The sequence below is a fragment of the Panthera leo genome, chromosome C1 (genome assembly GCF_018350215.1).
Source record: "Panthera leo isolate Ple1 chromosome C1, P.leo_Ple1_pat1.1, whole genome shotgun sequence".
NCBI lineage: Eukaryota > Metazoa > Chordata > Mammalia > Carnivora > Felidae > Panthera > Panthera leo.
Genome location: NC_056686.1, coordinates 146,389,619 through 146,414,096, shown reverse-complemented (window position 1 = coordinate 146,414,096; position 24,478 = coordinate 146,389,619). Strand labels below are relative to the sequence as shown.

At 38.4% G+C, this 24,478-nt stretch overlaps 1 protein-coding gene and 1 long non-coding RNA gene across 6 annotated transcripts in view; one reads left to right on the top strand and one right to left on the bottom strand.

Annotated features, from left to right (window-relative positions):
• Window positions 1-927: 927 nt before the first annotated feature.
• Window positions 928-11,077, bottom strand: LOC122226146. Its single transcript, XR_006205490.1, has 5 exons — window positions 11,010-11,077; window positions 10,014-10,183; window positions 7,808-7,879; window positions 2,911-2,984; window positions 928-1,110 (listed from the first exon to the last, which is right to left on the bottom strand). It is a non-coding gene; the product is annotated as an uncharacterized LOC122226146 (long non-coding RNA).
• Window positions 10,880-24,478, top strand: part of ACVR1C (activin A receptor type 1C) — a 73,477-nt gene continuing 59,878 nt past the window's right edge. For 2 of the 5 annotated variants that reach the window (XM_042948840.1, XM_042948845.1), the window contains exon 1: window positions 10,880-11,032. In XM_042948840.1, coding sequence (XP_042804774.1) covers window positions 10,960-11,032 — 73 coding nt within the window. In that variant the 5' untranslated portion in view covers window positions 10,880-10,959. Of the gene's footprint in view, window positions 11,033-11,159; window positions 11,259-11,586; window positions 11,646-24,478 lie in introns of those variants that run through there. The other 3 variants (XM_042948842.1, XM_042948843.1, XM_042948844.1) reach the window with 3 other exon arrangements.

Below are 24,478 nucleotides of genomic sequence, written 5' to 3'. Positions count from 1 at the left end.
CAAGGTTCTTGGGTTTGAGCCCCGCCTTGGGCTCCGTGCTGACAGCTCAGAGCCTGGAGCCTGCTTCAGATTCTGTGTTTCCCTCTGTCTCTCTGCCGCTTCCCAGCTTGTGCTTAGTCTCTCTGTCTCACTCTCAAAAATAAACATTAAAAAAAATTTAATTACCTCCTGCATATCAAGAGAACTCTCAGATTTGTACTTCTAGCTAAGATCAGTCTTTTTGAACCCTAGACCTATTTTTCTAATTCCTCCCTCCTCAGCTCTTGGGTGTCTCACGGTCATTTCAAACTTAAACTCCTAAGTGGAATTCATACCCACCCAACCTGATTCTTCTCAGTGTTCCATTTTTTAGTGAATGGCATCTTTGTTCAGTGCAGAGATCAGAACCCTGGGGCATAATGAGAACATTCCTCTCCTTTCCTGCCTACTCCTTCCTCAACAAAATTCCCTTCTTTCCATCTCCCTGCCCAAATGGGTTCTTGCCAAAAATATTTTATCACCCAGATGACTGAAAATCCTCCCAGTTAGTGACTGAGATTTCACTCTTGCCTAGGCACAACCCATTCTCCATACTAGCATCGATAAGTGACATTTTAATATTTCAATCTGGGTACTTCATTCTCTTTCTTGAAGTTTTTCAGTGACTTCCCATTACCTTAAAAATTAGGACCCAAATTCTTAATGTGGCCTAAAAGACACCCACCTGATCTAAATATTTCTTCTGACTCATCTCCAGTACTTTCCCATTTTGTTGCATTGGCCTTATTCAGGTTCCCCTAAAACCAAGCGCCTTCTTGCCTGTGTGCTTCACACACACACACACACACACACACACACACTCACCCCACCTAATTTCTGTTCTATTTCCAAGTCCTGCTCGACATACTTTCTACCACAAACTTTCCTTACTACCTCTGACAGATCAAATTTATCTTCTTGTGTATTATAGGACCATGGAATAACATTTTCCATGTTGTAGGTGTTCAATAACTATTTCTAAACAATTATGTTGATTACTTAGGTTTTTGTTAACAAAAGGAGTTTCTGGAATCTAGGTGTGTTTGACTCAGGTGTCAAGAAACTATTTCCATCACATCATGGTCACTGCATCTATGAATGAATGAAGAAAAGACAGCTATCAGCAATTGTGCTTTGATATATACACTAAAGGTGTATTAATGGCTTAGAAAACTTAAAACTTAAGTAAAACTTTGGGGCTTTGTGGAAGTAGTCTTAACCAAATCAAGATAGAAACTAGCAGGTTTTCAAACTTATTATTTTTTTTCTTTTAGATAGAGCGCATGAGTGGGGGAAGGGGGTAGTGGGGAGAGAGAGAGAGAGAGAGAGAGAGAGAGAGAGAATTTTAAGCAGGCTCCGTGCTCAGCCCCACATGGGGCTCCATGTGGGGCTCCACACAGAGCTTCATGCAGGGCTTGATCCCATGACCCTGGGATCCTGACCTGAGCTGAAATCAAGAGTCAGATGCTCAACTAACTGAGCCACCCAGGAGCTCCCCAAAGTAGCAAGTTTTCTATCTGCTTCCATGCCATGTGTTATCAGAAACTTTGACCTCTGAGGTTTATGAAAGAGTCTAAAAACATTCTTGTTCTCCATTTTGTATCTCCTAAGGACACCAGAGCTTGCTAGATGTCTCTGTGCTATATAGCATGACATGTTTCAGGACCTCGAAGAAGCAGATGACAACAGGTTGTCCACTTCCCTGCCCCTACCTTATTTTCTGGGCTTGGTTTCTAAAGAGACAGCTGCAACAGAGTAATGGAACTGGCCACCCTTTTCAGGGAAACTCATCTTTGGTGCTTTTGATTTCAGGCTTGACTGCAGTCATTCATGAAGAGAGAAATCTGGTGCTGCAGAGAACTGGGACCCTTGCTAGTGTGTGTGTGTGTGTGTGTGTGTGTGTGTGTGTGTGTATGTGTGCGTGTGTGCATGCAGAGAGTAAAGAGTTTCATTTTAAAGAGTTGGATATTCCTGGAGTCAATGATGCGGTGAAGAGGAGGATTCTTAGAAAAGAATGAACATTTAGAAGGTGGGCTTAAAAATGCAAGAGGAAACATCCGTTGCTCTCTGGGGTCAGCCTCCACCTCGTTAAAGATGGCTTCTGCCAAATAGGCTGCGGGGAAAGGAGCCTGAAGGTGGGGGAGGAGGGAGAATTGCCTCTCTAGGGACTACAAGATAAAACATTTGCAAGTGATATTTTGTGAATTATGTCAACTAGTTGTATGCTTTTGTTTTTAATCTGGTTTTGTTTCCCTTTTTATTACATCTGAGCTTCAAGTGGAGTTTATTTAAATGCTCCTGTATCACCTCTAGTACTAGAAATGTAAGGAACGGTTGTGCTCCGCATTTGGGCCAGAGTGTCACAGGGTGAGAACTTTCTTCTACTCGCATCCCTCATGTCCTCACTCTCTGGGACCATGTGGTGGTAGCAGAATTGATTATTAGGTATCCATCCATCCAGTTCTTTCCCCACCTGACAATATTCTCTCCATTGAAATCACAGAAGGTATTAGACTTAATTTACTGAGCAAGATTCTGGTCTCCTTAAAATATCTTTAGAATCTTCTTTACAGTAACATTTAAAGTTTATCCATAACCCTCAGATTTCTCCCTAATCAGGTTGCTGTTCTTTGAAAGCCATTTAAGAAAAAGTTTTCTCTCCTCCCCACCCCCAAAAAATAAAGCTTAAAGGCAAAATATACGAATACCCAGCCACAGTGGTAGTCTGATAGAATTTTGTTCATTCCAAAATACAATGTATCAACCAAATCATGTATGATTTTATAACATTTCTTGAGTGGGAGGAATGGGCCAGAGATGGGATCCTTTTGTACAGGAAGGAAAGAAATAAGAGAGGCTGGAAATATCAAAGGCAAGCTGGGTTTACTTTACCTTTTTTCTTGGACTGAGGCATATTTACTTTCAAGTAGAGATAGGCAACAGATCCCGCTCTGAGTCCTTTTGCCCTGTGGGGAAAATGATAAGCTATGAGCCAACTTGGTTTCGAGTGATGGGCCAAGTACTGGGTGGCTTTTTCCCCAACCACAGCAGGGTGTCTTCAGAAGAATCTCACTCCCAGAAAACGCATATGTAGAGGTATCAGTGTATTTTACATTTCTACACAATAGATAAGGAGGAGAGAAGCACCAAGAAAATAACGTACCCCACTGTCCAAAATGTCATGGTTTGCTGCGCAATTGAAAGTCCTGATGTAAGAGTCATCGCAAAGGAAGTAGGTGGATCGATAATGGCTTATGAACTTCTAAGAGCAGAGATACATTTAGGGGCCCTTATCACAAGACAAGTACCCTACCTGGCAGTAGAATAGTGAAAGCTATTGGGTCACATAGAAAATCTGACAGGAAATAATGGAGTTTGGATTTATTGAGACGACCCACCATCCTTCCCTTCAGTCTCATTCTTGCACCTCTGGAGCTTTGGACAGTCGCATCCCCCATCCTTGCTCTTTTCGGTATTTTTCCTACTAGGTTCCATAAGAAGCCCTGATTTCTGAGTTTATGGACAAGTGGTTTAGGCTGAGGGAATGGAAAGTGATTCTTTTTGATATGTGTACATATATGTTTAGGGCTTTTGTCATTTGCTATCTTTTTAATTTTTTTACATTTTATGTTTTCTATTTTGCTTGGAAAAACATGGAGAACCAAGCCCCCGCCAGACAAAGAAACAGGCAAATAAGAACAAACACAAATATGTGGTCCCTTTTACTTAGAAACAGGTCACTCATGCCAATCAGTATTTGTACATAAACTTCATTTATCATCCTAACAGAAAAGGTAAACAAAGATTCAGTGTTTTTCAAAGAATTTTAGCAAAAATAGAACCAAACAAGGTAACTTGTGATTTTTAAATTACATTTAGGTTTTCTACTCTTTCCTTTCTCACCTAAGTGATTGAAAATATGTTCCTTGTGTTTGTCCAACGTTTTTGAAATTCAGAAAGACTCCACGTGATCTTGTCATTACCAACAGTTCTCTGCCTGGGAACATACTATCCCTATTTTGTGACACTAACATTACTACCACTTTATATTTGTATAATAGTCTTAGCGGTACTTTTCCCATTTTATAGCTGAAGCGAATAGAAGGTGGTAAAGCTGTGGTTATGTAGGGCTTATAGGCAAAGTCCCAGTTTCTGATTGTAACTTTGGAAAGACTGATTTGCCTCAATCCTGGAAAAGTGAGACTAGAACCCCGGGTTTCAGGATCTCAGCTTGTTGTTCCTTTTGGGGCACCAACACCCGAAAACAATTTTCCAGTTGGGGGGAATTTCCTACCTTATGAGTCCCTACCTCTCTATAAAAGCCTGCTGCTCAGGTCCCAAGCCCCCCTTTGAAGCCTCAGGGAGGACGGAGAAAGCTACAGCTGATGTTCGGATGTAGCAGTTGGAGAGGTTCTAGCAGAATCATCCATTGTCCAGCCTCAGGGTGTTAATGGTGCAAAATGCACTGTCTGTGCTTCAGGGAGGGGTAGGGGCAGGGCATCTCTGAGGCCAAGTCTGTGGCAGGATGTGGCATGTGTCCCTGGCCACATAACTTCCGAGCCTGGTTCGTGGACTTTTCTAGAGAAGCCCATGAGCTACTTAACCATTCTTTCATAAGTTTAATTCCTGCTTAAACTTATTCAGGTAGATTTCTTTGTTCGCAACTAAAAACTTTGACGGATGTATAGCTCAACTTTCTTTTCCTGGGATGACTTAGCCCACAAGCCAGACCGTCTTTAAGGAACACTCTTTGGTCACTTTTAAGGTTTACCCACTCTCAGCTTTGGCATTCGCTCTCATTGTCTGTACTTTACCCAAGCCACTGTCTCTGTTTTGGCCATGTGAATGCAAAGGGAGTGTATCTTTATTTACATAAAATGCTGCTGTTGCTCAGATAACTCATTTATTCAACAAATAAAGTGTTAGTGTGAGGGGAGCAGAGGGGAAGATGGACAGACATTTGGGACAATACAGTTAAGGGTCTTAAATGTCATTTACTTATTCCTTCAACAAGTATTTACTGAGTGCTTATTATGCGCCAAGCTGATTTCAGACGCCAATGTTAGAACTGCTGGTGTTTGAAATGGGAATATGTCTTAGATAGCTTTCAGCGCTATGATCACCTCTGTGCTATTAAGGGATCCCTCTGGCTGAAGGGTCACAGGGATAGATTGGGGAAGAGTAAACCCCAAGGAAGTGAGATCAGTTAGGGGACTTTTTTGACATTTCAAATAAAAGAAGATGGTAGATCTGAAGTAGGGCGATGGCAGGGAAGTGGAAAGAAGCAAAAAAAAAAAAAAATTGAGAGATTTTGTATGCGTTAGAATCCATAGAAACTATTGGTTAATTAGATGTAAAGGATGAGAAAGAAGGGAGAGATAAGGGAAAAAAAAAACAAAACAAGGTATCTGGCTTGAGTGGTGACAATTAGTGAGATAAGTAAGATAGGGGGAGTGGTAGGTTTGGGAAGCAGGTTCCGTTTTACCCGTGTCAGTTTTGACCACCTTTGGAGATGGCAGTAGGATGTATAAATCTGGAGTTCATGAGCAAGATCAAGGCTAGAAACAGAGACTTGGAAGTCTTGAGCATGTAACACAGAAATAAACAATGAAAAGGAAAGGATTAGGTCACCAAGGGAGAGTGTAGAGAAATGAGCCAGTCCAGCAGGCCGTCAGGTATGGTTCAAGGCCCTCCCAGGGGGTGCTCAAGACCATTTTGGGTGTTCACAGGGTGAACACTATGTCTATAGGTAATGCTAACATGTAACTTGTCTTTTCCAGTATCATTCTGGCACAAAGGTACAATGGAATTTTCCAGAAGCTACAAGATGTGTAATGATGTCATCGCTTTGAAGGCTAATGGACTGTGTGTGCTTGTGTATGCCTGTGTTTTAATGTTTTAAGAATTTCTCAATTTAAATCTTTTTTTTTTTGCAGTTTATTTATTTTGAGAGAGAGAGAGAGAGAAAGCATGAATGGGGGAAGGGCAGAGAGAGAGAGAGAGGAGAGAATGAGAATCTCAAGTAGGCTGCACACCAGTGCAGAGCCCCATGTGGAGCTCAAACCAAAGAACTGTGAGATCATGACCTGAGCCACCCAGGCACCCCTCAATTAAATTTCTAATATGATAAACGTTGATAGTTATAACCCACTTAAACATAAGCTCTTTGGGGTCCTCAAAATTTTTGAAGTGTAAAGGGATCATGATATCAAAACGTCTGAGAACCAGCAGGCTAAAAAATTCAGCCTTGATTCTATATGCAAGGGTGATCATTGAAGATTTGAGGGCAAGGGAAAACATGATCAGAGTTATGTTAACGGAAAGTTATTCTGATGGCAGTGTTGACGATACATTATGATGGGGATAACATTAAGTTGTGGAGGCGATTTAGTTTGTAATTATAACAACTCAAGTATGAAGTATGAAGTTACTAGGGGCTTGAGCTGTGGAAATAACAGTGTGAATGACAGTGGACAACATGAAAGGAAAATAAATGTGATTTTATTATTGACTGACTGTGGGCCACTATTGAAGGAGTGAAAGGAGTAAAAGATAACTGTGCTGGATCTACGTGTTTGGAAGAAAGGGTTTGTTTCTCCTACAATTTTAAGGAAAAATGATCCTTGACACCGGATGAAGATTCATGAGGTGAGCACTGTCTAAATAAAAATATGATGAAAGCCGCATACATAATGCTAGGTTTCCTACTAGCTGCTATAAAAGGCAAAAGGGTCAACTTAATTTTAATAATATATTTTATGTAATCCCATATATTCAAAATATTATCATTTCAACACATAATTAATTTTAAAAATTACTAAGATTTTTCGGGGGGGTATTAAGTCTTTAAGTTTAGTGAATATCTTACACTCACAGTACCTATGAGATCAGACTAGTCATATTTCAAGTACTCAAGAGCCACAAGTAGCTGGTTGGCTACCACCTTCAACACAGCAGCTTTAGACTACTCTTTTGCTTGATTCAAGGTCATCAGAATGACCATGTTGATTTGGCTAGGGTTGAAATAACTGTGTTTTTTTTTTTTTTTTTTAGTTACTCAGGAATGGATGGATTTGTATGAATCCCATAACTCTCTCAACCTCCTTGTGACCTCACTGTGGAGGAGTATAATTACAGGTCCTTTCTAAGGTAATGAGCCAAGTAGTAGTGGCTTACTTACTTGGAACTGAAACTCTGACCTGCATTTTACAGAGTCCGTATTGAATGCAGCTAATTAGCCCAGCACACTGACATTGGTCAGTGGAAGGGAAAGCAGACAAAGTTTGAATTATGTGGAAAGACCATATTAATAGTATTAAAAGGACATGGAAAATCAGAGAAGGGGTGCAGCCATTCTGGGAGGTGGTAAAAACAGATAATGTAAGTACTTTAAAAATTTTAGCAGTGGAAGTTGAGTTAAGAAACTATGTTACGCCCCAGTATCATCCACAGTCATGCCATTATTTTTCTTCTTTATGAGTCCTGAGCTGTCCCCATGAGGTAGATGCATTGAAGGTACAATACTATAGAACCTAAATAAAGGTCCTAAAACACATGACTGTTTCCATGGAATGAAATTAATGATCAAAAGGAGAAGGAGGAGAACAGAAGTGAAGTCAAAGGTCCCTAATATAAAGATTTCTGGGATTACCAGATGAGATGAGTGGAAATGAATGTATCATATGCTCCTTTAGGGAGAATATAAGTTTAGGGAAGGAAAAATGCAGTAAAATGAGAACAGATTAGACCTTGATAGTATATAGCAAATTATCGTAGTATGCCTCCTCACCATATGCTCATTCCATGATAAGTTCATGTTCCAAGATGAAATGAAAAATTAAGATGCATGGCATTAGAGATTCTAGAAAGGATAACAAAAAAAGAAACATGTATGATAAAAAAAATCCCAAACAACCAGGCGCAACAGTCATTTTCAAAGTTCAGTTATTATATACATTTATTTGCCTTATTAATTTGGAATGTTATTCTGCAAATGTATCAAGTCTTTACAATTTAAAGTCCCTATGCTTATTTCCCTTGCTTATATAAGAATTATTCGCCCAAAGTCTATTTTGCTGGTGGGTTATGAACTCCTTGATTATTGCTGTTGTTTTCTTTTGATTATGAGAATCCAGGAGTCATGATGTAATGTTGCTATGGTAATGAATATGTACAAATAGATGATTAAGGGGGGGGGGGAGATTAAGTCCTGAGAAACACATTTGCATGTAAATTCTTTCCAGTGGATAAAAAAAAAGCCCTCACATGTGAATTTTTTCTATTATGTACAAAAAATATAAAAGATGTGTTGTATCACATATTCAACAATGTGTTGTACTGCTTATATTAAATGACAGGAGTCACTCAATATGTCCTGAAAAGCATTTTCTTAATAGTTCATACAAAAAGGTATTGGATTAAGAGTGGACTAATTTCCATAGGTGTGTGAATGTGTGTGTGTGTGTGTGTGTGTGTGTGTGTGCATGTGTCACAGAACTTTGTGCCAAGAATTCAAAAGATCCTGATTCCTTTATTGGCTGGCTATCTGTTGGCTGGCAAGGCATTAACAATTGTTTATTTCTTTAATACAGTGCTTAAGGCAAAGATGATGATCTTTGCCATTTGATGAGGATTCATTGACCAGCACTGTCAATAGAGATATAATGCAAGTTATACTTAATTAAAAATTTTAGGAGCCATATTAAAAAGTGAAAAGAAATATGTGAAATTAATTTTAGTAATATATTTAACCCAATACCTCCAAAATATGATCATTTCAACATGAGCAATATAAAAATTATTAATGATATATTTTACATTCTATTTGGTACTAAGTCTTTGAAATCCAGCATGTATTTTATACTTAGAGCACATGTCAATTTGCACTAGACACAATTCAAGTGCTCACTCTCTACACCTGGCAAGCGGATACCATAGCAGATGATGCACTATTAGACTCACAGGACAGTGTTTCGTTTGTTTAGAATATTAAAGTCATTCAATATTAGACTTCTTGGGTAATACCCTCGCTTTTTTAGAAGATCAGAGCTTTCCAACATGCAAGAGACATGTATTCAAGAGACAAAACAAATATTGCAAGTAAATACCTGACAAGAGTGTAATGCCTGATGATTTACCAATGCTTTCCACATTCACTACTCTTTTTAAATCTTGGCCACGGTTCCAAGAAACAGGGAGAGATGAAGTGCCATTTACTTTTGAGGAAGCAGGCCCAGACACTAAAACCTGTTCTTTCAGCTCCAAATCTCATGATCCAATGGTAGATCACAATCTAGAGTTCAGTTATCAAATAATGATCAAGCCAAATCAGCCAAAATATTATGTGCCCTAGCATTTTCTTGCCTTTTTTTTTTAAAGCATCTGTTTTGTGGGTGTCTGGAAGAGCTCAGGCTTGTCCCACATCTCCATTTTTGTTTTGTTTTGTTTTGTTTGCTTGGATCCATAATAAAATTAGAACAAAGTCTCTTTACACTTAGGAATGTTTTGATTCAAGGTGGTAATGGTGGGGGTGAGATCCTCAGGACTGTCACCAAATCCAACCAACATTGCACCCCCACTACTGTGATCTTTTGATGTGAAGTCAATTATATCCATTATTTCATCATAAGTCTTTCGTAGACCTCAGAAAGAACATACGTTATTTAGAGCTGAGGTGGGTGAGGAAGCACATAATATCTCCTACTCTAAAACAATTAATTTATATGACAATCGCTTTCCAAGGAGCCCCTTAACAGCAGCAATAACACCAGTGTTTGCTTCTTGGCTTTTTGTGTTGTTCAGGTTAAAACAAACTCATCCGCTTTAGCGTATAGGCTACATATATGAATTGAATTTGGGGCTAATTTTTATTAGCTGGTAATGTTACTCTTATATTTTCAATCACAGCCCACACAGGAAGCAAACCATTCGATAAAGCAGCGCCAGGAATTAAATTCAAACAAGTTTCCAATATATTACTTTAAATCATTCTTCACCTTCCCTTAATCCGTGGGTAGGATTCCCCTCCCCTGGCCCAGTATTTCCGCTGCAAGGTAGCTTCCAAAGATCATAGGAGGAGTCCTCTGCCTCTAAGCCTGCTTGATGATCAAATCGCCCGGGCGCAGGTGGTTCAGCTTTGGTGGCCAGTCTTAGAGGGGAAGGTTACCTGAAACCTCAGGTAAGAGAGAAAGTTTAAGGCCTAACTATAGGTAGCTAAGGCAGTCAGGGAATTGGTTATTTCCAGGGCTGAACAGAGAGGGCGCCCTTCCACAGACGCATGCACCGCCAGGACATGGTGGTGGGATGAGCCCCGCACGAATACCAGTGGTTGTCTCACGGCTCAGTCTAGTTAGAAAACCTTTAGGGACCTGGACTACAAACGAATGTCTGGAGACCTGGACGGGTGGATCTCCTGTAGGAGACAGTAGAGAGACCACCAGGGAGCAACCGCTGCACGGTTTAAGTTTTCCCAAAGCCTCAGTCGGGCTCTCCCTCGTGTCCCAACCCCTTACCCAGCTATCGGGTCCTGGGGGTTCCGCGCCACCCAACCGCCTTTCTAGCCCCCAGCTCTGGGCGGTCTCACTGCCTGGCGCTCTGGCGGTTTTTGCCCGCCTGGCCGGCCGCGCCAGGCCCCGGGCAGCTGCGAGAGGGCGCAGGGGGCGGAGGCGCAGCGGGGGCGGGCTCTGTCCCCCTCCACCCCCCTCGCAGCCTGCTGCCGGGGCCGGTGGCAGGAGCGCCGCGCACCGCCAGCCGCTTGGGGCGGGGGATGGGGGAGGTTGGAGAGGGGAGCGCCCGCATGGATTAGAGCCAACTGCGCTCTTCAAAAGGGTGCCGGGCTGTGCTTCCCTCCCGCGGCCCGGGAACTTCAAAGCGGCCCGCGCTGCCCGGACCGCCTAGCTCCGCTCTGGGACCTCGAAGCCCCGGCGCGGCCGCCTGGTGGCCATGACCCGAGCGCTGTGCGCGGCGCTCCTCCAGGCTCTCCTGCTGCTCACCACCGCCGCCGCGCTCACGACAGGTACGACGGGCGCTCCTTCGCCCGCGCCGGTGAGGTGGGAGTCGGGGGGGGGGGGGGGTTGGGGCGGCCTGCGGGTGGGCACGCGGGTGGGCTAGAAGGTGCTGCGAGCACTTGGACTTCCCGGAGTGGGAAGCGCTGGAGTGGGAAGAGCCAGTTGGACTGAGGGGGCTCGGGATAGGGCGCAGCGTGGGCACCTCTGACGGCTGGTAACCATAGGGGTAGACAGGTGTGTTGGGGACGAAGCCGCCAGGAGGAGAGGAAAAAGCGACAGGGACGTGGGAGTATGGCTAGTAGGGGTGAGGTGGGTGACAAATTTGGGGGTAGTTTGCAGCGGAGGGAGTAGGAGAGCGTGTCTGTGGGTGTGCGGAGGGCTGGGAGTTGAGTGGCGCCAGGAGTTCCCCGTATACGGGGGCTTCGGGAAAGCTCTGTAGTGAGGTTAGGAGAGCTGAGCAAGGATTGTGGCGTGGTGGTGGCGAAGCGGTGGGGAATGGTGGTGGCGATTCGGTCTGAGTTTTAGGAGGCGAGGGATATCTCAAAAGCCGCTGGTGCCAAGCGATGTAGGCGGGAGAGGGAGCTTAAATCTGCGTGGTTTGCAACGCACATTGCTTTCGAGGTACGATCTTTACTAAGAGTTGCCGGGGAAAAAAATTCTGGCAAGCGCCCCAGCGTTTTTAACAGGTCTCTGCCTTGATAGGCTAAATAGAGCCCTCGGCCCAAGCTAAAAACCAACGTTTCTTCTAATGTTTACTAGAAACTGGGGCAAATGCATCTTCGCTAAAATCCTAGTGTGCTGTGATGAAAAACCCTTTAACTCTAAAACTGTTTTCCTTATAACATTATCCTTGGTTGTGGAGACCAGCGGCAGATTCCTTGCTAACTCATTCTTCAAACATTTCAATCAGAGATTTAAGACATTTGCACACAAAAACCTGGTGTTTTTCCGTAGAGCTGTATTTTGTCCGAAGCTGATTCTGATGCATTTTTGTTTTCCTAGATGACAATCTGTTTGACATTAATAGCTATACTCCAGGGTGGGTAGTCTTCCTTTTAGTGACATGTGCAGGGGAATGTTTTGAATAGTATGATTGCTGTCATGTGCAGATTTCGTGTTTCAGATGTCCTGAATCACTAAATACAATATTCAAATGAAAATTGATTATTGGAACTGATTAATACTATATGAGGATTAAAGCATTTTAGTTATCTTTGGAAAAGCACAGCCTCTTAGGAGATACAACCATCACTTAGAGACCGTCCAGGAAATGATGGGATAAAGTGAAATATTTGCATTCAGAGTTAGTAGATTCATCAATGGGAAGAAAACTGACAATGGGAAAGTCTTTATAAGAAATGATTGGAAACTTCACTAACTTGGAATACTCAAACTACTCTTGATAGATTTAATAGAATTTCCAAGAAATAAAAGAAAGAAAGAAAGAAAGAAAAAAAGCCTTCGACATATCACAGTTTTGACTAGACACCTGTGAAATTGCCTCCACAGGCTGTCTGTACAACCCTTTTTATTTTAGGGAGCTAATAACTTTGCTGTAGACATTTTAAAAAATACTCAATTATTTTTTATCTAGCTTGAAAGGTATATTTTGTCATATGACAGAATCTTTAGAAAATTTCAGAGACCCTGGGCATACCAATATAGGAAAACATGCCATGCAATATTCTTTAAAAGGCATGGAGACTTTTGACATTGAAATGTACAAAAAAGAAAAAAAAATAGATCATTCAAATTTGACTTTTTCCTCAAAATCTGAAGGCTCAGAAAAATGCCTGATATGGAGATAATGTGTCAATATAGTAGGAAAGTACTTATCAAAATTGAAATTTTATACTGAACTTTTCCTGTGTAAAATGGAATCATTTTCAAGTCTCTTTTAAGAACTTTATCCTTCTTTGTGTCCCACAGAAACAATGTCTATTGCTGTCTACTTTTTTGAATATTAACTTTTAAATAGATCTTTGATGATTTGGTAGAGGGAGTCAAGTAGTTTATTTATTTCATCTTTTTTTTTAATGTTTATTTTTGAGAGAATGAGAGAGAGACAGACAGAGCGCGAGCAGGGGAGGGGCAGAGAGAGAGGGAGACACAGAATCCGAAGCAGGCTCTAGGCTCTGAGCTGTCAGCACAGAGCCTGATGCAGAGCCCGATCTTGAGGTTCCTCAAGATCATGACCTGAGCCAAAGTCAGACGTTTAACTGACTGAGCCACTCAGGCACCCCAATTTATCTCATCTTTTAAATTGTTTTCTCATGTGGTTACCTACATCGTTTTTTTTGTTTTTACCTAGTCACTTTTATAAATTACATTGTTAATCCTAAGGCTCATTTTTGCAGTACATGTCATTGTTGACATGTTATATGAGAGGTTGCTGTTGGCACTATGACATTGCTGGGTGACAGAAAACACCACCTTCCAAGCTGACTCTGCGGAGTGCCCGGCCTAGGACTTTAAATACCTGAAGACGTTGATAAACCAATAACACTTTTTTACTTTGGTTGTTATTCCCCAGTATCTCTATCACCTGAGGCATGTCGGCATTAGCAGTGGGGTAGAAACCGTTGCTCCTTGATGAGACTTTCAGAGGGTAACTGCTGGTTAAACTTAGAGAAAATATTTATTGGTCTGGACTGACTAAACAATTAGGCTCCTCCAAGTTACTCTAGGTATTTAGTTTCTGAGTTCCTTGTTATTTGGTAAGAAAGACCTGACATGACTTCACATTTATCATGCGTATTAAACAAAGGATTGGGACAGAATATCCTGGGGTTCTGAAGTTTGAAGCTGTGATTGGGATAATAGATGGATTTAGACATTGCCTTCTCTACTAATTTTATGAAATTCCTTGGTCTGCTGGTTGGGAAAGGATTATTAAGAGTTGGGTAAGCTAGATGTTGGTGCTATAAAAGTGAAAAGATAGCCGTTTCATTTAATAACCTGGGGGAGGGGGTCAGTTAGGGAGATTTTTTTTTTTTTCTCTGTACATTTTAAGCTGTGCCGGAAGTGAAAGTGAAATCCTTGGGCTGGCTGAATGTGTAAATGCAAAAGATTTTTCCACCTTTGCCCTTCTTTCGGCAGGATCATTTCCTGGTTGGTTGACACACATGTGACAAGAGGCTTCTGGTTCCAAGGAAAAGACTTCTTTGGCTCAGGAGAATCTCTGTGCAGAAGTCCTCGGGGGCATTCTTCTTCACTAACTGTAGTGCCTCAACCTGTTATCTAGCCTCACGTTTACAGAAGTTATCAAAGAGAGTTCCTTTGATTTGCTGTCATCCTACAAAAATAAATGTAAGGTGTGAGAAAGGAATGGGGATTGACACCAAATGTTCGATCCAAGCAATGGAGGAATAGACCCTTAAGTGGGGTGGGGCCGACTGAGCCGGTCCAGCCTGGGCAGGGATGGAGTTGATTGTTGGCAGAGAGCTGGAGCTCGGTTTTGGTATATTGAGCTTAAAATGCCAAGTGCACACTAACATGGAGATACAGCTGGTTTTTTGGGGTATAGGGTTCAGGGCACAATTCTAGGCTGAAGCTAAAAAACCAAGAGCCAAGGGTATTTATAGGTAGTTTTAAAAGACACATTACATAGAGTTGCAGATCTAGCAAAGCACAGAACACCCAATTAAATTGAATTTTAGAAGAACAACAAATAATTTTTGTATAATTATGACACAAGTATGACAGGGGACATACATATATTAAAAATTAATTGCTATTTAGGGTGCCTGGGTGGCTCAGTCCATTAGGCGTCCTACTCTTGATCTCAGCTCAAGTCATGATCTCAAGGTTCGTGAGTTCGAGCCCCGCATTGGGGTCTGAGCTGACAGTGGAGAGTCCGCTTGGGATTCTCTCTCTCCCTCTCTCTCTGCCCCTCCCCCTCTCTCTAGCTCAAAATAAATGAATAAACTTTGAAAAAATTAATTGCCACTTGATTCTGATTTAACTGGGCGTTCTGTACTTTCACCTGGCAACCCAACATTAAAAACAAATGTTGTGGTGAGCTAAACAGCTTCTGCTACCTATATTCCCAGCTGTTAGATTAGAAAGAGAAGTATAAACCTCTTTTCTAGAACTTGTCTCTTACCACTTCTATTCCAGCTCTGCCACCATCCCTCTATGAATCTCTGAATGGTCACTTCCAGCGGTTTGCATGGCATGTCTCCACTGTTTCTCTGTGAACAGAGAGAGACAGCTTTTCCTAATCTTACAATCCTAATCTTTACACAAAAGGATTGTGAAAAAGTTAGAACTCTCTAGATGCCCTGGAAATGATTGTTGTGTGAAAGCAGTTGGTTTTGCCCACATTCACGGTCTTCTGAATGTTATTGTTATTTTCAGATGCATTTTTAGAGTAGTTGCTTTTTGAGTAAGTGTTCCTATGTTTTTCTCTTTTAGGGGAAGTGCTTCCAAGCAGTAGCCAAGATACAGTTGTATTTTTCTTGGCCATACTTGCATCTCTCATTGTAAATAAGAGAAGGTTAAGGAGAGTGGAGAATGGACAGAGTCGGAGCTAGGGAGGCGGTATGCCTCACAGGACCTGGTAATCTGAGGCAGATTGAGGTTTTAGAGCAGATTCCTAAAGGAGTCATTTGCAAGACCTTTGGGAAATGGGCAGGGATACCTTAATATCACCTAGCGGCTGTTTAGTTTCTGCTATTAGCTAAGTCTTGACTTGCTACTAAATGATTAGTATTGGCTTCATTTTGAGATTTGTAGAAGAAAGTGATGTATAATGCACAACTCTATGCACGGATCGTTAATAAGCTCAAACGGATATGTTCACATGTATATAAAGAGTTTAACAAATAATAAAACAAGAGAGTTAATTTCCAAATGTAAATAGAAAACAGAACTAAACAGGAAAAAAAGGAAAAATTCTAGCACAAAAAATGTTAGTATGTATTTTTCCTTATTTATATCTGGGAAGCCTCCTCTGAATTGTTTTGTTTTAAATTTGTAAATTTTCTATGTTTAAAATTTTCTGTTTTAAATTTTCACAACTGATGGTCAGATCTCCAGTTTTATCCTTACATTGTTTAAGAAACTGAGATAATAAAGGGATATGTTCAGAAGTGATATAGAATTTCCATTTTTTCCTAAGGAGACGTGGGAATCCCCAAATACTGTCATGTCTTAGCCGTGCATCTCTCCAGTCTAAGAGAGGTTACTAAGGGTGATATCCAGAAAAGGGAGCCAAAATAAAGCAAAGTAACTTTTTTGGTTACCCTCCCCAAATTGCATGGCAGAACTCTAATATACTCCTCTTTTCAGAACTTTTAACAATTCAAGATCCTAAGGGTAAAGGACAGGGGAGTTGTGGTACATCAGAATCCTGGCCCCCGACACTACGATCGAAAGGCTGTTATGCCTACAAAGTGAAGCCAGGTTGCCAGAGCGGAGGACCTCTGTCTCTATTACCTCACATTAATCCAGCCTTCATGGCACCTCTGATACATTTCAGGCAATAATGTCAGAGGCTGTTGCTCAGGGAGGAAAAGATGGAGGGTCTGTGCAGAGAGGTGGCTGGGTCTCTTCTACTAGAAAGCACGTCCTGCCCTTCCCTCATTTATTACCTCTGTAGAAGACAGGACCTTGGTCATGAACCCTGTGCCTTTCATGTTCTTTGAAAGCTGGATCTCTAAAGCACGTGTGCCTTTTGGTTCCCTGGAATGGGGACAGTAAAACCGCTACTCCTCACACGTAGGAATCCAGTGAAAAGTAAAAAGGAGGGAGGAGGTGAGTAGGAGTGTGAAACAGACATGAAGACTTTATTTCCATAGAAGCCAACACCCCATATCTGAGGAGATGCTCCCTTGCCTTATTGTGTGGCTTTTGAATTCACTTGCTGTGATTGGCCAACAAGGCTAATAAGGTTCTGCTCTGTCCTGATTCTTCATTTTCTCTCCTCTAGAATAACTTCCCTTTTCTGTTGTCCTCTTCTGTGTTTTAGAGTAGATATGTGAATATACTGTTTCTTTGGAACTGTTTTAAATTAATCCCCTCAAGAACTCATGGGTGAATCATTCAGTATGAGTCAAGAGTTTGGCTTATTATTTTTTTAAACAATTTAAATTTGCCAGTGACTTAAGGATCCTAAATTAGATCAATCTACTTTTTCATTAAACTTTTCACATCAAAAAAATGATTAGGATGCTTTAGTTTTGAAAGTGAGACACATATATTTTCTTCTAATTTGTTTTATCTTCCTTATCTCATGATAAGGTAAAATGATAGACAAAGACGCCATATCTCTGTATATTGATTGATTTCTTTGTAAATTTTTTGTTTAACACCATTATTGACTGAAATAAGTACTCTGTGGTCAAAAATAGGATTAGAAATAAATCTAACCCAGGGGTGTTTGGGTGACTCAGTGAGTTAAGTGTCAGACTCTTGATTTTGGTTCAGTTCATGATCTCAGGTCAAGCTTGGAGCCTGCTTAGGATTCTCTCTCTCTCTCTCTCTCTCTCTCTCTCTCTCTCTCTCTCTCTCTCTCCCACTCTGCCCCTCTGTAATTTGCATGCTTGTGCACACTCTTTCAAAAAAAGAAAAAATAAAGAAAGAAATCTAACCCATTATGGTCTGGACAATGATCATTTTAATGCAAAATGTGTAGTTTCATAAATACATGCTTATCTAAGAGATGTTAACTCAGAAGGTTGTAATCCAGATGAACACAGCTTTAAGAAACCAGATTGTTTTAAAACAGAGCCAAAATATATTAAAGAGTATTAACTCATCACATCTCATAATTTCATCTGATGACATTTTCCTGGCCTGCTCCCCTAAAAGTATGTTTATTTTTCTTCCTCCATCCCAATTGTTGCTCTTCAAGGGTAAAGATCTGCTCTGTGAATATTTTGCCTGCTCTAATAATCAAAGTGAGACTTGTTCTCACCCAAATTCTACTTACAATCTGTAGTGTATGTTTCCAGGAAATAGATAATCATACATTGTAAATTTGAAACACGAAATAAAGAATATAGCAGAACATTTCTTACATGATAATAAATACATAATTAAATGAACCTCTTTTTCATTTTAAATCTTTTTTTCCTACAGCTATTCTCTAGCTATGAATTAACTACATTATATTAAAAGTATTACTTTTGCCCAGAGAAGAAAGTTGACTTCATTAAGACAACTAGACCTCTTTAAAAGTACTAAGATTTATTGTGTCAAATCAAAGTGAAGATGCTCCTTTAGAATTGCTTTTACTGAACTCTGCTTTGGATATTGCCATTTCATAAAATTTTTCCTAATATTTCTTTTTTATTTTTAATATCTATAGGATTTATAGCGCTGTCCTCTCATATTCATGAATCAAGAATTTGAGTTTTCTTTCTGTTTACTTTGATCAGTCTAGTTGGAAGTTTATCATTTTTTTTTGAATTCTTTAAATAAATTTTTAAAATTCTTTAAATAAATAGCTTTTGTTTTTTTTTCGATTTTCAGGGTTTTTTTTCCCCAACTCTTATCTTCATATTTCCTTCCTCTACTTTGAGTTTAATGTATTCTTTTTTATTCTAACTTCTTCAGTTGGTATTCTAGATCAACAGTGGGCAAACTTTTCCCTTAAGGGTCATATAATACATATTTTAGGCCTGTGGCCGAGTCTTTGTTGAAATTTAATTCAGTCATTTTTGTATAAAAGCAACCATAGACAGGACACAAACAAATATGTGTTGCTTTATTTACGAATAAGCCAGCCAGTTGGCCTTAGTTTGATGACCTTTTCTTAAATCATTCACTGAAAATCATTCTTCGTTTCGAATATAAGCATTTATTTTTTTAAAGTTTATTTATTATTTATTTTTGAAAGACCAAGACAGTGTGAGCAGGGGAGGGGCAGAGAGAGAGGGAGAGAGGAAGAAGCCAAAGCAGGCTTTGCATGGTCATTGCACAGAGTGCAATGTGGTCTCAAACTCACGAAACCCCGAGATCATGACCTGAGCCGAAAGAGCTGAGCTGAAAGAGTAGGACTATTAACTGACTGAGCCACCCAGGTGCCCCTCTAATATAAGCATTTAAAGCTTTAAGTTTCCTTCTTGGCAAGCGCTTTAGCTCATCCATAAATCGTGTTATGTTGTATTTTAATTTTTATTGAGTTCAAAATATTTTTTTTTTTATTTTTCTTTAGGGTTTTCTGGGACCTGGGGGTTATTTAGATATCTGTTGTTTAATTTCCAAATATTTTGGGGATTTTCATGTTATTTTTTGTTACTGACTTCTAATTTAAGTCCATTGGGGGTGAAATAACATAATCTGTATGATTTTAGTTTTTCTGGTTTTACCTATTTGTTTTGGAGCCTAGCATGTGTCTGGTCTAGGGAATGTACTACAGGCACTTGAAAATAATTTGTATTCTGCTGTTGTTTGGTGGGGTGTTCTATAAATGTTATTTAGGTCAAGTTGCTTGATAGTGTTATTCAAGTCTTCTATATCTTTACTGATTTTCTGTCTTGTTTTATCAATTACAGAGGGAGGATTGTTGACATCTTCAACATGTGTGTGAATTTGTTAGAAAAATAGATTTTTCTATTTTTGCTTCATGTATTTGAAAATTTTGTTGATGGGTACATACGCATTAAGATTGTCATGTACTCTTAATGCATGTTGATCATTAGGAAATCTCCCACTTTATCCCTGGTGTTATTTATTATTATGACATATCTTTATCAGTGGTAATATTCTTTGCTTTAATGTCTATTGTAGCTATCCCAGCTTTCTTATGCTTACTATTTATATATCTCTTTTAATATAGCTACTTCAACTGTCTTTGGCTGAGTGCCTGCATATCATAGATTTCCCATCCTTTTTTTCTAAACTTTCATTGTATATATGTATACTTGTGTATATATATTTATGTGTGTGTATACATTATATATTTAAATTGGGCTTCTTGAAGAGTGCATATGGTTGGATCCTGCTTTTTTATTCATCTTACCTACTTGTCTTTTAACTGGAGAATTTAGACTTTATACATTTAATGTATTTATCAATATGGTTGTGTTTAAAACTATCATCTTGTTTTTATATCTCTCCCTTTATTCCTTTTTTTCCTTTGTTTGGTTTAATTGGCAGAATGTTAGTATTCTGTATTATTTCTACTATTAGTTTATAAGCTAAATTTTTTGTTTTATTTTTAGTGGTTGCTCCAAGTTTTGTAATATCCATCTTTAAATGATCATACTTTAATCTAAGAACCTTATGATCATACTCTTCCATTGTCTTCTTCTTGTCCTTATCATGATAAAATGGCAAAGACACCAAACAGGTGGAATAAATAGAAAGCAACTAGCAAAATGGTAGATTTTAATTCAGCCATACCAATAGTTACAATAAACGTAAGTGGTTCAGTACAACAATTAAAAAGATGAGATTATCAGATTGGGAAAAAAAACACCAAGACCTAAATATATGCTGGCTCTAAGAAACTCACTTTTAATATAAGAAATCCATTTTAACTATAAAGACACAAATAAATTAAAAGTAGAATTATGAGAAAAAGTTATACCATGCAAGCACAAATCATAAAAAAGCCAAAGTGACTATATTAATAACAGACAAAGCGGACTTCAGAAAATAGAATATTGCAGTGGATATCCCATAATGAGAAAGGGCTCACTTCACCAAGAAGATGTGATAATCTTAAATGCGTATGCATCTAATCATAGAGCTTCAAATGCATGAAACAACAATTGATAGAACTCAAAGGAGAAACAGACAAGTATATAATTATATTTTGAGTCTTTAAATTCCTCTCTCATAACTGATGGAATAAGGGAGCCAAAAACTAGTAAGGATTTATAAAAGATTTGAGAAACACTTTACACCAACTTGACTTAACTGACATTTATTTAACATTCCAACTAACTGCAAGATAATATATATTATTTTATAAAGTATTAGAAGAATGTTAATCAAGACAAACCATAATGTGGGTCATAGAACAAACCTAATAAATTTAAAAGAATTAAAAGTATATAGAATATTTTCTCTGACCATAATGGAAATAAACTGGAAATCAACAGGAACTTATCTGGAAAACTACCAAATATTTCAAAATTAAGCAACAAATGTCTAAATACTCATGGATTAAAGTAGAAGGGGTTTTTTTAAGTTTTAGTTTATTTTTATTATTTATATTTTAGTTAACATACTGTGTAATATTGGTTTCAGGAATAGAATTCAGTGATTTATCACTTACATACAATATCCAGTGCTCATCACAACAAGTGTCCTCTTTAATACCGATCACCCATTTAACCTATCCCCCACCCTACTCCCTCCATCAACCCACTTTAGTTTTATTTATGTATTTATTTATGTATTTATGTATTTATTATTTATTTTTACTTTTTAATTTACATCCAGGTCAGTTAGCACTGGGTGTTATATGTAGGGGATTAAAGTAGAAGTTTAAAAAAATTAGATAATGTGTTCAATTAAAGGAAAATGAAACTACAACATATCAAAAATTATAAAATACATCAAAAGCAGTGATTAGAATGAAATTTATAGGGATAGCAAATGAACTCAAAGCAAACAGATGGAATAAAATAATAAAGGTAAGGAGAAACCAATGAAGTTGAAAATTAAAAAAAAAAACAACACAAGAAACATTAAAGAAAACCAAGAATACCAAAATCTTTTTTTTAAGATCAATAACATTGATTCACCTCTAGCTAGATTTGCCACCGAAAAGAGGAACTACCCAAATTGCCAACATGAAAAGTGAAAGAGGGGGCATCATTACACATCCTACATACATAAAAATAAAAATTAGGAAATATTTCAAAATATATTTGTGCCCATTCTTAGAAAATTTAGGAAATGAACAAATTCTTTGAAAAGTGCAAACTACCAATGGCCCCTCAAGAAATAATAGATAACCTGGATAACTTTTATTAAACAAAACTAATCCCAGATGGATTTACTGGTAAATTCTGTCAAAAAATTTTAGGAAGAGGGCACCTGACTGGCTCAGTCGGTAAAGCATGTGACTCTTAATCTCAGAGTACCCCACACTGAGTGTAGAGATTGCTTTAAAAATTAGGAAGAAATAATGTCTATTCTGTAGACTCTTTTAGAACATGGAAGTGAGAGAACACTTATCTCATTTTATAAGACCAACATTACACTGAGACCAAAACTATGAAAAGACATCTTAGTGATGAAAACTGCAGACCAATATCTCTCATAAAGATGCAAAAATCTTCAATATAATATTATCAAATCAAATCTAACAGTATAAACAGGAAAATAACATAATAATACATCATGTTCAAGTAGAGTTTATTTTGGGAATGAAAGGCTGGTTCAACATTCAAAAATTTAGTATTACAACTTACCATGTCAGAAAGCTAAAGAAAAAAAAATATGATAATATCAATAGATACATAAAAACCAGATGACAGTACTTAACATCTTAGATAAAAACTCTCACCAAACTAGAAATGGCAGTGAACTTCCTTAACATAATAAAGAGCTTCTTCAGACATCAGTGTTACCTATAAAAGACTGGATGCTTCTCACTACAAGTGAAAACAAGGAAAGGATATCTGCTCTTACCAATTCTAATCAATACTGCATTGGAAGTCCTAGCCAATGCATTAAGAAAAAAATGTGTAAAAGGCATATGGATTGGGTGGGAATAAGTAAAATTTTCTATATTCACAGATGATTTTATTTTATATGTAGAAAATACCCAAGAATCTCCCCAAAAAGGGATTAGAACTGATAAATACTAGTTCAAGTTCAAGGTTGCAAGATACACAGTTAATATAAAAAGTCAATTGTATTTTATATATACTAACAAATGAAAATTAGAAATTGGAAAAAAAGGAAGGTATTTACAATAGCACCTAAAAACCATGAAATACTTAGGTAAAAATCTAACGAAAATATACAGAAGGTGTATATGTTGAAAACTATAAAACATATTTGAAATCTAAATGAATGATGTAGTATATTCACAGAATCAAAATCTTAATGTTGTTAATATGGCAGTTATCCCCCAATTTGGTTTATAGGCTCAATGTAATCCCATTCAATGTTCCAATTAAAATTCCAGCAGAGATTTTTGCTGACTTCAACAAGCTTTTAAAATTTGTATGGAAAAGCGAAAGAACTAACCAAATCAGTTTTGAAAAAGAAGATCAAAGTTGGCATGCTTACAGTAACTTGTTTGATGACTTATAAATCTACAATAATTAAGAAAGTGCATTTTTGGCGAAAGGAGAGGCACATTGATTAGTAGAACAGAGAAACCAGAAATAGACCCATTCCTATGTAGCCAATTGATTTTTTTAAATTAAGGTACAAAGACAATATTATGGTAAAAGGATAGTCTTTTCAGCAAATGATGATAGGATAATTAGACATCCAAGAAAGAAAATACCTCAAAATACACCTTGCACATCTACAAGTATTAGAATGGATCAGGGACCTAAAATAAAATCTAAAACTATAAAAACTTCTAAAAAAAACATAGAAGAAAAATTTGATCTTGGGCTAAGCAACATTTCTTAATATGAAAGCACAAAAAGCACGCTCCATAAAAGAAAATCTTGATAAATTGGACTTCATTAAAATAAAAAACTTATATTTTTGAAAGATGCTGTTAAGAGAATGAAAAGACAAGCCCCACAGCCTTGTCTTAGAGATAATATTTGCACAACATGTATTTGATGAAACACTTGAATCAGAATATATAAAGAATTCTCAAATCTCAATAATAAGAAGACAACCCAATAAGTGGGCTAAAGAGTTGAACAGATCTAAAGAAGATGTATGAATGGAAATAAATGCACCCAAACTTCTCAGTACCATTCGTCATTGAGGAAGTCCTTATTAAAACCATAGCAACATGCTACTGCATATCTATTTGAATGGCTAAAAAAGCCAAACAACAACCAAAAGGAAAAACAACAACAACAACAAGAAAACAAAGATGACAATATCAAGTGTCGGTAGGAATCCTAAGCAGCTAGAACTCTCACACATTACTGGTGAATATAAAGTAGGATAGCTAATTTAGAAAACACTTTTTATATTTCATATAAAATGTATAGTAATTTCACTTCTAGATATTTAGCAAAGAGAAATGAAACTGATTTCCAACACAGACCTATAGAGTATGGTTTATTACAAGCTTATCCCTAATCAGCAGAAACTGGAGGTGGGGGAACCCAGGGCTTTTAATTTATGAATGGATGAACAAGCTGTTTTATATCCACTCAGTGAACTACTGATGTATACAACAACATGAATGAATGCCTTAAGAAGCAAATGAAAGAAGCCAGAATCAAAGGGCTGCATTCATTTGATGTTCTGGAGAAGGAAAACATACAGGAACAAAAAGTATCATTGCTTGCTGGGGGCTGGAGTGGCAGGAGGACTTGTCTAAAAGAGAACATGAGGGAATCTGG